The 16,797-nt window shown below is 40.4% G+C and overlaps 1 protein-coding gene across 1 annotated transcript in view; it reads left to right on the top strand.

The window, feature by feature from the left end:
• Positions 1-16,797, top strand: part of LOC145263579 (peptidylglycine alpha-hydroxylating monooxygenase-like) — a 167,090-nt gene that overhangs the window by 118,406 nt on the left and 31,887 nt on the right. Inside the window, exon 9 of the mRNA XM_080120425.1 lies at positions 2,456-2,509. Within this exon, the coding sequence (XP_079976551.1) occupies positions 2,456-2,509 (54 nt within the window). The remainder of the gene's footprint in view (positions 1-2,455; positions 2,510-16,797) is intronic.

Here is a 16,797-nt window from a genome sequence, read left to right as displayed (position 1 = left end):
ATTATTTCTTTTATAGGTTTTAGGGCATGCTGAAAACGAATATTGCATTTAAATTTTCTGCAAATAAGTAGTTTTCCGGATATTAAGCAATGTCATTTCTGATGGTGGTATGCGCAAGCATGCAAACGTAACCTCGAGAAACTATGCGCAAATGCATGTACCAAGATGGCCACCAGCAATAACATAAGAAATGACATTGCTTAATATCCGGAAAGCTACTCATTTGCGGAAAATTTAAATGCGATATTCGTTTTCAGCATACCCAAAAACCTTTATAAATAGTCATTTTAAAGAAAAATGTTAAGGCGGAAACAAGGTAAAAACATAAAAAATGAATCACAATGAAATTCTTTACTGAAGTGGCACTTCAGTGAAGTAAGTGCCTAATTATTATTATTATCATTATTATTTAGATATCCTCAGTTAAAAAAAAAACGGGTTTATTTTACATATTCGAAAAAATGATCTTGACAATGAGTTAAAAATAAATTCAAGTTTCACGATATATTTTATTTAATTGTTAGGTGAAAGTATAGAATAGATAACAAAGCACCCTTCCTTCCCCATGTTAAGAATGGGTTTCTAAATAGTGTTATTATTTCAGCATGGTAGCATATGTGCACAAGTACCTTTTATTTGTTATATTTTTTTTTTGGTTATCTTTCAGATGCAAGGTTCATTGTTTACTTGCGGTTTTAACGATGTAAGATTCCGTTGTACGGAAGACCAAATCGGCCAAAATGTCTATGATGTTTTTATTGGCGCTTTTCTTCGTATTTTTAATAACATTTTTTTGCACCATTTACAAGTTCTTTTTACAAATAATTTTTTTAATACTGTAATAGTAAAATAAAGATACATTTATTAATTATACGGAAAAAGTATCTCGTAATGTTTTTACACGAGATTTTTTTCCTGTTGATTTCTCTTTTTTTTTAAATATTAAAATTGATTTACTATTTAAAGTGATTTTAAAGCCTTTAACATGACGGAGTTTATAATGAAAACCAAATTACCGTTAAAATTAAAATAATCTTTATTAGAAATTTGTAACAAAATAACAAAATTATAAAACTATTAGATTAAAATTGAGAACTTTTAATTAAACAACGTGAACATTTTATAATGAGTGTTTTCATGAAATGTATTTTTAATAATAAAAAAATAATAATCTTTATTAGAAATTTGTACCACATCGACTAATTTGTTCATGATTAAATGAAGTTAGAAATCAATAGGAAAAAAATCTCGTGTGAAAACATTACGAGATACTTTTTTCGTATAATTAATAAATGTAACTTTATTTTACTATTACAGTATTAAAAAAAATATTTGTAAAAAAAAAACTTGTAAATGGTGCAAAAAATGTTATTAAAAAATAAGAAAAGCGCCAATAAAAACATCGTAGACGTATATTATCATTTAAACAGTATATCAATTTAAATATTTAAATTCAGTAAATAAATTTAAATATTTAAATTATGGCCGATTTGGTCTTCCGTACAACGGAATCTTACATCGTTACAACCGCAAGTAAACAAGGAACCTTGCATCTGAAAGATAACCTTTTTTTTTTTTTTGCCACTAAAAACACAATTCTACCTAAAGTAAGAAGTTATAAATACAATGATAACAGAAAAAAACAAAACAAAATGTATGAAGTACATGCGTTTCTGAGAAACGCATGTACTTCATACATTTTGTTGTTGTTTTTTTAACACTTTTAGTACATGTGTACTAAAAGCGTTAAAAAACAACAAAAAAGTATTGTTTGGAAATCAAATTTGAAAAACTTGAAAATAATTTTTTTAAATTGACAAACTCAGAATAAAAAAATAACTGATTTTTCTGCTTTCGTTTTGAAAGCAGAAAAAACAGTTTTTTCATTTTTAAGAGAATACAACGAAACTCCTCAGGAGCGCATAGCGAGCCTATAAAATTTCAGCCACCACGCGCATATCCAACTGTAACGAATGAAATGTAAACATTGAAAAAACAGTTTCCTTTTTTGCTGTTGCCATTTTTTACCATTTTCTGATTTTTAACTTGGAGCATAAAAACATCGAACGCATAAAAGAAAAATAAATTAACATCATTGGAATGCTTATTCTATTCTCTTTCCATCCATGTAATTCTTTTAAAAATTGACCCAAAAATAAAAAGGATATGACTTGTATGTAATATGTATTGTTGCCGATGTCCACGAAGCAGTGCAGGCAGCACATACTTGTAATGCTAGTTTCAGTTGTTTGTTATGTTGATTGATGAAATGTGAACGCAGCAAAATAAGTAGACAACTTATCACTAAAAACAGCAAACATAACTAAAATAATTTAATGATAAACATTTGAGATTGACAATATCAAGAAAGAAAAGTTTCACTTTTTTAATCGATTTCAAATGATTGAAATATTGTGATTTTCTTTTTCATTTCTCTTAATTCATTCTGTTACAGCCAATTATTGATATTTCAAGCCGAAAACTTGTTTTGAAAAAAGGGGACACAGTCGTAAGTACTATTTGAATATCCTCTCTATCTCATATATATTAGGTATAACAAATAATAAAGATTTTCAATATGTAATTTTTAATTTAATAATTAACTCAGCAGTTAATTATAATTTTTAGGTGATTTAAAAATTTTTGATAAGGTGTTCAGTTTCAGAAAGTAATTTTGTCTCATTCCATCAAATGACACAAGCTTTATTTTAATCAGTTTTTGGGCGAAAATTTGGCTACCAAGAGGTCAAAGTTGAAAAAGTTGAGTTTTGCAGACTCTACCAAACTCCTCCGATAATTTTGGGGCTAAACACTTAAATTTTTAGATGTAGGTTACCTGGACACGAGTGAAACATTTTAATATATCTATACATATGCACATAAACTTATAGGGCCCAAGCAAAGCCGGACTGAACTGCTAGTAATGTATGACAGGGTTGAATTTTTTTAACAGAAGATCGCACCGAGGTCTGCCTATTACATTACTATCGTTTCTGTTGGATATGTATTATTTTATTTATGTTTTAATTTATTTGTGTTCATCATCACCATAGTTATAAACATCAAAAAGACCTTAAAACGGTTTTCCTATATGAACTTTTTAACAGAAGATTGCAATCAAGGTCTGCTCATTACACATATCATTTTTGTCGGACATAATAGCTATGTATTGATTCATTAATAGCAGGGTAAAAAATTATTTCATTAACTGAAGACGCAAGGTGCCTCCTTCTCACCGCTAGCCTGTGGGAGATTCTTGGGCAAGGTCGAGTACCCAATTTAGCCCCCCCCCTCCCTCCTCCGATCAGTATTATGTGTAGCCGATCCCCACCTGCCCGTGTTAGAAATAATTTTGCTAATCAGAGTTTTGGCTATGGGCGAGCAGTCAGTACCCTAGAAAGTAACTAACACCCCACTGCCTTGCGGTCTAGATTCTTTTCTTGAGCTAAATGCTAAGGGTAAGGTCCCTGATAGAAACCTTGAAGGATTAGCATCATGGCACACCAGCATGTGGATATGCCCTGGTAATGGTGAAATGCTGACCCTTCTATGGGCTAAATAGTAACAACCCGTGGGGTGTCCCTGCATAGGCAGACTTTTGATAAACTGGATTTCCGGCAGGACACTGCAGCCAACCAATGAGCCAGTCATCGTGGCTCTCATCTGTGCCACTGGAACCCTCTGAGAGCAGTCAAGATAGTGGACTGGGGCTTGTGCACCCCCCTTACAATTTTTTTTTGCACAAGTATCTTCTTCATCACTTACATCCAAGACCGGCGGTGATGGGATAACGGATGATGAGGGTAGACTGTAGCTCATGTTCTGCATGTTAGGCAGCCCTGGCAAGATGGTCACTGAGAGTTTAGGACTGGAACAGCATCTCTCTTTGGTCCTCTCAGGCTGTCTGAGCAGTCCTATTTAGGAATCGCGCTGCTTATCTTCAAATGGAGGAGGGGGCCTGGAAAATGTGGCTTAAACACTGTCTGACCAACTGGGTGGACAACTGCATCCACTGGGACATCTCACTTACGGTCAAAACAAAGAATAGCAAACAATGACCTTTGACAGTCGCTACCTGGAATGTCAGAACACTTCTAGACTCTGTTACAGAAAATCGTCCTAGGCCTCGCACTGCCCTAGTTGCCATGGAGCTTGCCCGCTACAGCATTGACATCGCTGCCCTTAGTGAGACTAGGCTTGCGAGTGACGGGTCACTTGAGGAGGTCGTCGAGGGATACACCTTTTTCTGGAAAGGTCTGCTGGAGGATGCCCATCATAGACAGCAACTGCCATCGATAAACATCTCATGACCCTATGGCATCCACTGACCAGGAGTCGTTATGCCACGCTTGACTTGAAGGAGGACGTTAAGGACCGTTTCTATGACAACCTCACGACTACCATTAGGAACACCCCAGGCAGCAATAAGATCATTAAATAAAATCATTCTGCTGAGCGATTTTAATGCCACTTACTTAAGCCTTGAGCCCCTAATTGGGCATAGGCCATCCACAACAGCCTGCCAATGTTCATGGTCCTGGGCGATTTGCTCCAACTCCCTCCAGGAGTAGCCAGTCAGCTTAGCGTCTGCCTCCAGGTTTCTTCTCCAGGTGTTTTTTGGTCGGCCTCTTTTCCTCTTTCCCTGAGAGTTCCAGGTCAGGGCCTGGCATGTGATATTCGTTTGTTGTTTCCTCAGGGTGTGTCCAATCCATCACCATCTCCTTCTTCTGATCTCTTCTTCTGCTGGTACTTGGTTAGTTCTCTCCCAAAGATCTGCATTACTGATGGTAGTTGGCCAATGGATCCTTAGCATTCTTCGAAGGCATGAGTTTATGAAAGCCTGCACTCTTCTGGTTGTGGTTTTTGTTGTTTCCACATTTCTGCTCTATACAGTAGTACTGATTTGATGTTGGACAGTCGGATATTTGTGTGAGAAGTGATGAGGTTGGATCACCAGATGTTCTTGAGGGCTATGAAAGATGCTCTTGCTTTTCCAATACGGGTCTTTACATCTGTATCTGTTCCTCCTTGTAGGTTGATCACACTCCCAAGGTATGTGAAGGTCTCAACCTCTTCCAAGTTTTTGTTACCCAACTCCACTGCCTCTTTACTGAATGCGTTGATTTTCAGGATCTTGGTCTTGTTAGGGTGTATGTGGAGGTCAACTTGAGAAGTGTGGATGGCCAGTCTAGAGGTCTTGCTCTGCATTTGTTGTTGCTTGTGGGAGAGCAGAGCAAGATCATCAGCGAAGTCAGCTGAGTCCAGAGGGTCCACTGAATGCCATCCCTCCGTCCATCCATTGTCCGCCTCGTTTCAAGTGTATGCTGTCAAAAACCTTGAGGAAGTCCATGAAGTTGATGTACAATGAGGAATTCCACTCCAGGGACTGTTCAACTATGATGCACAGCGTAGCGATTTGGTCTGTACAGGATTTGTCCCGCCTGGTGGTCCCTGAGCCTAACATCCACTGCATCTCTCATCCTCTCCAACAGAATCCAGTTGAACACCTTCCCTGGTACTGCCAGGCTGTCTATATAGTTTCTCTTGTCTTTCTTTACGCTTTCCCTCACTTCCTTGTGGGCTCTTGTATATTCTGCTTTGGCTGTCATTTTGCTGTCCCTTGTACGGCTCTCATTGACTGCCTTTTTCTTGAGTCTTCTGGCTTGAACCTTCTGTAAGAGATCCAGTCTTTGTGTTGGTTTTTCTTTGGTCCAAGCACTTCCTGGCATGTTTCCCTAAGGATGTCTTTAATTCCTTTCCAAAGGTCGTGGGCATTGGTGTCTTTGGTGATAAGCTCCTGCCGTACTTGGAATCTGTTACTCAGGCTCAAATTGAAGGCTTCCCGAATCATCTGGTCTTTCAGTAGGTTGATGTTGTACTTCGTCCTACCTTCTGCCTGCCAGACGGTTCCCCTTAGTCTCAGTTTGAGTCTCGCATTCAGAAGAAGTCTAATGCCGCGTCTGCGTCTCACTCGTACATCTTGAAGAGACCGCCTAAACTTCTTGCTGATACAAAGGTGGTCTATCTGGTTCTCTGTTACATGGTCAGGTGAACTCAGGTGGCCTTGTGTATCTTCTTGTGGGCAAAGATGTTGCCTCCAATGACAAGGTCATCCAATCCACAGAGGTAAAAATTTCTCTCCATTTTCGTTCATTTCTCCGAGAGCATGTTGTCCCATCACTTCCTTGTAGCCTCTACTGTCTGATCCCACCTTTGCATTGAAATCCCCCATCAGGATGCTGACGTCTTTGTCTTTAAACTTGTTTAAGACTGTCTGTAATCTGTTGTAGAAATAGTCTTTGTCGGCATGATCATTGGTGGGTGCGTAGCATTGGATCACATTCATCTTGATTTTAATGCCAGAGTAGGCAAAAACCATGAGGTATGGCAAGGAGTCATTGAAATGTAAACAGAAATAGTCTCTGATTCTGTCCCTCTGTGCAGAGCTGGGTCTCATCATTACCAACATCATCTTTCAGCTACGTGATATGTACAAGAAGCCATCGATGCACCCAAGGTCCAAACACTGGCACCTTATCGATTTCGTCATCGTCAGACACTGTGATCTGCATGACATGCTCTTGACCCATGCATGGTGCTGTATACTCCACTGATCACTGCCTGATTCACTCAAATCTCCGGCTAAAACATATGTCCACCTGCCCGTTGGCGACTTCTCTATGGGATCAGGCAATCTCAACCAAATTGTGTAATGCCATCGCTGAGTCCCTCCCTTCCCCTGCTGCTGTCTCAGCAGAATGGCAAGAAATCCCAACCGTTCTTCATGGTGCCTCAGAATCCATCTTTGGCTACTCGGAGAGGTGACACAAGGACTGGTTCAACGATTGCGCAGGGGATATCGGTTCCCTCATACATGAGATAAATGCTGCTCATGATGCCCTTCTTAGAAATCCAACATCTTCCACACTCCGCAAGCATTTCTCCTCCCTTCATGCCATGGTGCAGCGAGAATTGTGTCAGATGGAAAATGAGTTGTGGCTGAAAAAGGCTAGGGAGATCGAAAGCCATGCGGACCTTGGCAACATCCACGGTTTCTATGAGGCAATAAAGATGATCCATGGCTCAAGGCAATGCTCCATGTGCATAGTAAAGATGGTGCTCTCATCAACGAGACGAGCGCTATCCTGGAAAGATGGGCTGAACACATGCGGAAGCTGCTTAATAAGATCAATGCCACTGATCTCCCCAATCTGTGATCCATTCCCGTGCTGGACAATCCACCATCCACCTGCGAAGTGAAAGAGGCCATTCACATCCTAAAAAGCAACAAGGTCCCACAGCAAACCTGCTGAGATCCTGTTATATTATTGTTGCTGTCAAGTGTGGTGGAACTAACCTCCTCCTGCATCTCCACCGGTTCATCCTGGATTGCTGGTCAGCAAAATGTTTCCCACAGCAGTGGAAGGATGCTGACATCATCCTCGTCTAAAAATGTAACTACTGAGACATCTCTCTCTTATCTATGGTCGGCAAAGTATTGGCTAAGATCATGCTTACCCGACTTCTGGAGACTGTTGTCGAGTTTGCCATCCCAGAAGCACAATGTGGCTTCTGCCAAGAGTCTAGTAGCACTGATATGATTTTTATTGTTCGTCTTCTTCCAGAAGAATTGTGTCGTGAATAGCATCATGAGTTCTATTTGGCCTCTGTAGATCTAACCAATGCCTTCGACAACATGAACCGTGAACTGTTATGGAGCATTCTCCAGAAGTTTGGTTGTCCTCCTAGTTTCTTGTTGGTCTTCCAGCAGTTTCATATTGCTCGTGTTACAATGTCAGGTGCAGAATCAGACACTTTCACTGTGAATATCAATGTGAAGCAGGAATGCGTCTTAGCTCCGGTCATTTTCAACCTGTTCCTGGTTGCCATCATTTTGGTTTTGTGCTGAGCTTCAGCCTTCTGATGCCATTGCTGTCTAGTACCGTCTTGATGGCAGCCTCTTCAACCTGAAACATATTTAGGCCAAGACTAAAACCTCTGAAGAGCTCATCTTCGACACAGTATGCTGATGATTCTGCATTCCCTAGCCATACATCCAGCGGACTTCAAAACAGTCTTGATGTAGTCTCCAACACCTATGAATGAGCTGGCCTTCTTATCAACACCAATCAGATGAAATTCTGCCAAACATGTCTCCAACTGATGCTCCCATCTTCACCATCAACAGTATCCCCCTAAAGAATATCACCAGCTTCACATTCTTTGGCTCAAATCTCTCATTTTCCTGCATCCTTAGCAATGAAGTTCAGCGACATCTTAATCTCGCCTCTTCTGCTTTTGGCCGCCTGAATGATCGAGTGTTCGCCAACCACAATCTAAGGAATACAATACAAGAATCGTTGTGGACAACGCAGTCGTCATACCCTAACCCTACTGTACAGTTTCGAGACATGTGTTCCATATCGCAATCACATTAGACTACTGCAGTCATTTACTATCAGATAATCACATCAGACTACTGCAGTCATTTCATATCGCAATCACATCAGACTACTGCAGTCATTTCATATCGCAATCACATCAGACTACTGCAGTCATTCCATATCGCAATCACATCAGACTACTGCAGTCATTCCATATCGCAATCACATCAGACTACTGCAGTCATTTCATATCGCAATCACATCAGACTACTGCAGTCATTTCATATCGCAATCACATCAGACTACTGCAGTCATTTCATATCGCAATCACATCAGACTACTGCAGTCATTTCATATCGCAATCACATCAGACTACTGCAGTCATTTCATATCGCAATCACATCAGACTACTGCAGTCATTTCATATCGCAATCACATTAGACTACTGCAGTCATTTCATATCGCAATCACATTAGACTACTGCAGTCATTTCATATCGCAATCACATCAGACTACTGCAGTCATTTCATATCGCAATCACATCAGACTACTGCAGTCATTTCATATCGCAATCACATCAGACTACTGCAGTCATTTCATATCGCAATCACATCAGACTACTGCAGTCATTTCATATCGCAATCACATCAGACTACTGCAGTCATTTCATATCGCAATCACATCAGACTACTGCAGTCATTTCATATCGCAATCACATCAGACTACTGCAGTTATTTCATATCGCAATCACATCAGACTACTGCAGTCATTTCATATCGCAATCACATCAGACTACTGCAGTCATTCCATATCGCAATCACATCAGACTACTGCAGTCATTTCATATCGCAATCACATCAGACTACTGCAGTCATTTCATATCAGACAATTACAACAGATCCACGGCCTCCATTGGTTGCACAACGTGTCCCATTCAGAGATTGGCAGGAGAGCTGGAGTTGCCCCTCTAGAGTCACTCCTTATCTGTCATCAGCTTCGATGGTTGGGACACATCATCAAGGCGCCCTCAAACTGACTCCCTAAGTTCTCTTCAGTCAGCTCACTCACGGCCGATGAAACGTCGACTGCCTGAAGAAATGCTACATAGACTGCATCAAGCTCCACCCTCAAGGGCTGCAATATCCCCTTCAATCTTTTGGAGACTTTGGCAGCAGACAGAGACACTTGGCGTTCCACATCTGTAGTGGGATGGTCTTCAACAACAAGCATGAGCGAGCAGATACAGAGCATCGCACACTAAGAAGACCCTGACGAGCGGCGGTCACTCAGCACCAAAACCCAAATCTTGTCTTCCTGCGCTCTATCTGTGCAAAGAAGTGCAGATCATGCATCAGGCTTCACAGCCATCAATGGAGTCACAGAGTAAAAAAAAAAAAATGATGAAGAAGACGTCATCCACATGGATGGACTACCATAACTAAATGATGAGATTATGTATACATATTGTGTATATTTAGGCAGCATCTTCTCATTCAAACAAATGTTATTGAAGAGCACAGAATTCTTCTGTTTTATTATTTTCCTTTTCATCTTCTCCAATCTCCGAATAGTTTTCTTTGTTTGTTTTTTTTTCAAAATTGTATAAGTTGGATTCATAGCGAGCACTTTCGACAGAGATACCTCTATCATCCTCAGGCATGTTGTAGAAATTGTTTTTTTTTTTTTTCTTAATTATATATATACATATTTTTATGGTCATGTGGTGGCTTATGAATTAGGTGGCCAACCTGGAGAAATGGTGTTCGATTTGATAACGAAGCCTTCTATTTATGCTTGATATGTGGCCGATATATTGATTCTTGTCGATAACATAGAGGACAAAATATTTAAAGAGTAATTCTATTCTTAACTTCACACATGTCGCATTATTGTCGATAATAAAAGCTCGTTTTTGGACATTTTCATTGACTTTAATAGCGACAAATTTATCATCTCCATTTTTAAAAACCTACATCCGCTAATTCCTGTATTTTACATTTTAAAAGTGAATGTCCATATCGTTATAAAACCAATATAATAAAGAATCTAATACATCGTGCAAAGGTGATTTCCTCAAACAAAAAAATATTCTTTAATGAATTAAAAAAATATAAAACAAGTTTTAGTCAATAACCAATTCTCAAACTTTCTTGTTGATAAACAAATAAAACTAGCGATCAGTAACTAGCAATAACCAACAAGAAAACTCTCAAACTATTCAAATATATAATCAGCCGTAATCAGCTACACAAGAACTCCAAAACTGATGAAAGTATTCTAAAAAATATAATCCGTCGATACGTGACTCCCACTGATAATAAAAAAATAAAATTTATTATCTATTATGAAAAATTGCAGACAACTAACCTTGTAATCAAAAACATTTTGCAGACAAATAATTTGTGAGAAAAAAAACAATTTAGTTACCAATTTAACTGCCCATTAGGAGAATGTAGTGCCCGGAAAACTCGTCTCCGGAAAACTCGACCCCTTTCGCTAGGTAGGAAAACTCGTCCCCTTATTGAATAAATATCGATTGAAAACATATTTTATGATCGTTCTTGAAGGAGATATTGTTTTTTTAAAATAGACTAAAGCCCCCCCCCCATAATATTTAAAAAAAATATTTTTACTTGTTTAATGTTTTTTTTTTTAAATAAAATCGATTTTCTAAGTGTCCGTTTTCTATCTAACTGACTAAGTTCTTAGTGGTTTCACTTATTTTAAAGCGTTTATCATGCTCATACAAAGTTAATTACAAATTTTTTTTTGTTCTTACAAAAAAAAATTTGTAATATATATACACACACATTTAAAATATTTGATGGATGGTAAATATTCAAAACATATGACGGATGGTAAATATATTCAAAACATATGACGGATGGTAAATATATTCAAAAGCAAATTTGTTTGCTTACTAGATACCATCCGTGGCAGTCTTCAGTCTCTAAGCAACCTCATGGTTGTCAGTCGGGGATTGATTGATTGTTCATTATTAACAACACTATTATAAATTTTCCAATTCCAATTTTCTGCAACTCAATATATTTCCTAATCACTTTGGTATGCCTTGTCTTAGCTGCACCTATTTCACTCTGCAATGGCAGCTACGCAATTTGTAGTGAAATATTGGAGAGATTGGAGCTTGCTGCAATATTTTCATGTTATATTATTATTGTTATATTATTGTTGCTGTAATACTCCTGTGTTGGAAGTGCTTTGCACCACTCAGTTGTCTCATTCACAAATTGTTCAGCAGGTAGAGAAAAGTTCATGGGTATATCTGATATATGCTCTGATGGCTTCACAATCAGCCTTTTTGATGCATCTTGTCATTTTGAGTAACAGCTCCTCAGCTTAGAACTTAGAATGATGTTACACAATTCTGTGGTACTGTGGTAAGTAATAGGTCTAGAAGCAAGGCTTGCTGATCTTCATAATCTGGGAGAGGAGTTGGGAATTTGACTGTTTTAGGAACTGCGATACAGAGAAACTATGTGTGCTGCTACCAGCTACATTTTTGTAACTCGAGAAACCAAGCTAACTACTATTGTGGACATTAAAATCCCCAAATGTATGTACTTAGGGATTAGTATCTAGGGAGAATGCTGCATCTATAATGTGAGAGATATGGTTGAGTAGAGTACAATCCTGATTTAAGGGAGAATGGTAAAGAATATATAGTAACTAACACAGTGTTGAAAGGTCACCTGATTCTACACTGTGTTTTCTAGTTAAAGGGATAGTGTTACAAATGTATATTATATTTATTCAATTTTAATTTTTAAAATATGAATTTTAATGGTAAACCAAATTTTAAATGATATATTGAGTAGCTACGAAGTTAAAAGATGGTGATCACTGTTTTATTTTATATAGACGACCAGTGACTCATCATTATATTACACAGTGACCAAATTTATTGACATGATTTTATTTATATATTCAAATTTGTTTAGTTTTCATCATTATGAACAAAATATTTTAAGAAATGTCATTGTAATTTATTTTAAGAAATGTCATTGTAATTTATCCTTTTGTTTTTTTATCTGATTTTAATCAGTTAATACCAACAAAACTATTGCAGATATATCGAAAAAATAAAAATATTGTTATCCTTAATTTTTATCCTGATTTCATTTTATTTGAATTATATTATTAGTTAATATTTGAATTATATTGTTTATTGAATTATTCTTGTCTTTAGACTTTCTTATTTCGTCGTTAGTCAGCTCCGTCCTTATTATGGCCTGTCCATATACACACCCATTGGTCATTTAATTTGTATAAATGTTGGTATATTCCTATTTTTGGACATTAATCTACTGATTCAGGAGACTGATGTGATTGTCTTAATCCTAACAGCTGAATTTTTCAATTTTTTACACCTACAGCTTTAGGTATTCCTAATATATATATATATATGTGTATGTGTGTGTGTGTGTGTTGGGACGATTAATCAGAATCGGAATCAGGAATCGGAAAAATCACAAGATTTGGGGGAATCAGAAAATTGATGCCTATTTTCCGATGCCAAAATGATTCTTTTAAATTATCTTTTTTTTTATTTGATTTTATTTAAACCGAAATCTTCCATTGCTGGTAATCTGTGGTACCAGTCTTCAAGAATTCTGGTGAAAGAACTGACCCACTAAATTATCGCCCCATTAGAGTCGAAGAAAATGAAGGGAGGAAGTGCCCAGTACTTTAATGTGTGTGTGATTTTTTGGGACTTGCTCGTCTGCTGACTTTACAGGACTTTCTTTTCTGCTGATTCTACAGGACCTGCCCTTCTGCAGAACTTGGAACAAAACTTCAAGCCTTTTCTTTCTTTTCACACGTAGTCGCCTAAAAAGGTAGAATCCGACTTACTTGTGAAACGGCTTTAATATATATATATGTGTGTGTGTGTGTTGGGACGATTAATCAGAATCGGAATCAGAAAAATCACAAGATTTGGGGGAATCAGAAAATTGATGCCTATTTTCCGATGCCAAAATGATTCTTTTAAATTATCTTTTTTTTTATTTGATTTTATTTAAACCGAAATCTTCCATTGCTGGTAATCTGTGGTACCAGTCTTCAAGAATTCTGGTGAAAGAACTGACCCACTAAATTATCGCCCCATTAGAGTCGAAGAAAATGAAGGGAGGAAGTGCCCAGTACTTTAATGTGTGTGTGATTTTTTGGGACTTGCTCGTCTGCTGACTTTACAGGACTTTCTTTTCTGCTGATTCTACAGGACCTGCCCTTCTGCAGAACTTGGAACAAAACTTCAAGCCTTTTCTTTCTTTTCACACGTAGTCGCCTAAAAAGGTAGAATCCGACTTACTTGTGAAACGGCTTTAAGTTATTTCGGCAAAATGGGGGAAAAAATTGACCTCAAATTAATACCGGAGTTCGATGGATCAACCCCGGTACTTGACTGGGTGGAAAAGTTGGAGTTACATTGTGTTTTGTCTGGCGTAAAGAACTTCGAACGTGTTGTCCCTCTGCGCTTGTCCGGCGGCGCCTTTGCCATGTATCAACAGCTCAGCCATGAGGGCAAACAGGACTACGAGACAATTAAGGCGGCACTGTTCAAGGCATTTGCGATTGACCCCGCCACTGCTTGGGAGCAACTTGAGGCAAGGACCCTACGTCCGGGCGAAACGGTCGATGTATACTTGGCAGAACTGACCAAGTTAACGGTCTTGTTTGGTGGACTGCCCGAGCGGGCCTTACCATGCAAATTCCTAGCAGGACTCCCGACAGAAGCTAAGCAACTATTACGAGCCAGCTCAAGTGCGGATTCGTTGCCCCTTAATGACCTAGTGGATCGGGCCAGGACTGTAATGAAGAATTATTCCGTGATGAGGGAACCGGTAATTGCTGCTGCCCAGTCCACGCCGAATGATAAGAAACCGTATCAGGGACCCGGTCCACGTTGCGGAATCATATGCTACAAATGCAATGGACAGGGCCATATTGCAAGGAACTGCCGCCAGCAACCAACGGCCGTTCGCTGCTACCGGTGTAAGGAAGCCGGCCATATAGCTCAAGACTGTCCGGGAAAACGGAACCGGGGACAAGGTGCCAGCGTCAACCTCTTCCCCACGCAGAAATTAAATGAGACGCTGCCGATCATTTCGATATATGTCAACGAAACACTGCGCTCAGCACTCCTTGACTCCGGGTGCTCCCGCACTATCATATGTGCAGATCTCTGCCACACTTGGAGAAAGAAGAACGTCCGAGTGACTACCATCAGTGGAGAGACGCGCACATGTTGCGGGGTGGGCAGCATAAACATTCGGACGAAAAATGGAATCTCCGCTAACCTAGAGGCGCTGGTGGTACCAGAAAAACCCCTGAGTTTTGACCTGCTCCTAGGATATGATGCCATCAGAGCTCTTGGTGGCGTCTACATAACGGTGACGGGGGCGGTACATTTTCAGGAGAAAGCCCCAGTGTGTGCTGCACTAAAGATCAACCAACAAGACTTCAGCGTCGAATTTGACGAGCAAAAGAGGGCCTGGACTGCCTCATGGAAGTGGTCGGAAGACCGAGAACCGGCCAAACTGCAAAATGGCATAACGGAATACCATGTGCCCGACCACATGAGGCCCGCGTACGAAGAAGAACTTCGCAGATGGATCGAGGATGGCTGGTTGATTCCCTACCCCTACAAAAAACTTGGACCCCCCAAGGGTCTGATCCCATTAATGGCAGTTGCTCAACAGAACAAAGCAAAAGTCAGGCCGGTGATGGATTACCGAGAACTGAACTCATATGTTGATGCGTTCACAGGCGATGCCGACGTGTGTGTTAGCAAACTGCGAGAATAGCGCCAGCTGGGTTCTAATGTGTCCCTGTTGGACCTTAGAAGGGCATATCTGCAGGTCCGGGTTAGCTAGACACTGTGGCCGTTTCAGACGGTAATGTTTTCCGGTAGGAGGTATTGCTTCACGCGACTGGGCTTTGGGCTGAACGTTGCGCCCCAAATCATGAAGACGATCGTCAATGCTGTATTGTCACAGGATAAGACCGTAAAAGAGGGGACATCAGCATACCTTGACGACATATACGTGAATGAAGACGTTGTGCCATCATCACATGTGAGGACTAAGCTTGCCGAACTTGGACTGATTTGTAAGGATCCAGAACGCTTGGAGGATGGCGCTCGTGTTTTGGGGTTGAGCGTTCAACAGGAGCGAGGGACCTTGAGGTGGGGGCGCGGAACTGCAGTCCCCGAAGTGCCCCATATCCTCACGAGGCGGGCCATATTTTCCCTGTGTGGAAAACTGGTAGGACACTTGCCAGTATGTGGATGGACCCGGGTCGCAACAGCCAACATGAAGAGGAGGGCGAGTTGATGCGGCGATAAAGGGATGTAAATATGGCACTCCAGTGGAAGGTTAAAGAATTGTGCTTACACATAGATTTGCTGTGCGTGTACCACTGGATAGTTGACACACTAACAGGCAAAGCGAGAATGCGCACCAAGGCGGCTACCAAAATGCTAATCAGACGAAGGTTGGAGACACTAAGGAAGTTGGTGGAAGAGTACAACCTATCGGTGAACGCGGTGCTTGTCGCTTCCACCCGCAATCTTGCAGATAAACTCACCCGTGTGCCCCAGAGGTGGTCTGACGCAATGAAGAAAGAAGCCGAACCAGGATCGTTATGTGCTGCCTCTATTGAGGAGACGGATGAAATCAAGAGGGTACACCACGACACTGGACACCCCGGAGTGAGACGGACATATTATTTCGCACACTTAACCAACCCGTCAGTGTCCAAAAACAGAGTAGAATCAGTGGTCAAGGAATGCCAAATATGCCAGTCAATCGACCCGGCTCCCACCAAATGGCAGAAAGGTCGGCTGGAAGTCGATGGGACTTGGAGCCGGCTGGGCATGGACGTAACCCACTATGGTGGTCAGCACTTCCTCACACTAATCGATTGTGGACCGACGAGGTTTGCGATCTGGCGACTGTTAACAAGACGGGACTCGGCTAGTGTCATCCGCCAATTAGAGTCTATATTTTACGAGCGGGGGCCACCCGAAGAGATTCTCACGGACAACGACACAGCCTTTTGCAGCAGGGAATTCAGGCTTAGACACAGGTGTGCGTATGTGCCGAGTGGCAACGGTATAGCAGAGCGGTGCCACCGAAGTGTGAAACGGATAGCAGCGAGGAAGCAATGCACGATATCGGAGGCGTAATATAGGTACAATACAACGCCAAAGGATGACGCGACTGCTGAAAGTGCACCTGCTAATGCGATACATCGCTATCGAGTGCGTGTTAAGGGCATTGACGCCTGCCCGCCTAATCAGAAGAAGACGCAAGGACGGTACAAGTCAGGGGACACTGTCTGGGTAAGGCCTCCCAATAACCGATGCATGACCAGGTTCAGACAGGGA

This window comes from Euprymna scolopes, chromosome 39 (genome assembly GCF_053919585.1).
Source record: "Euprymna scolopes isolate OS-2025 chromosome 39, ASM5391958v1, whole genome shotgun sequence".
Classification (NCBI taxonomy): Eukaryota; Metazoa; Mollusca; class Cephalopoda; order Sepiida; family Sepiolidae; genus Euprymna; species Euprymna scolopes.
Note: the sequence above shows the minus strand (reverse complement) of the source record. Positions and strands in the feature narration are given on the sequence as shown.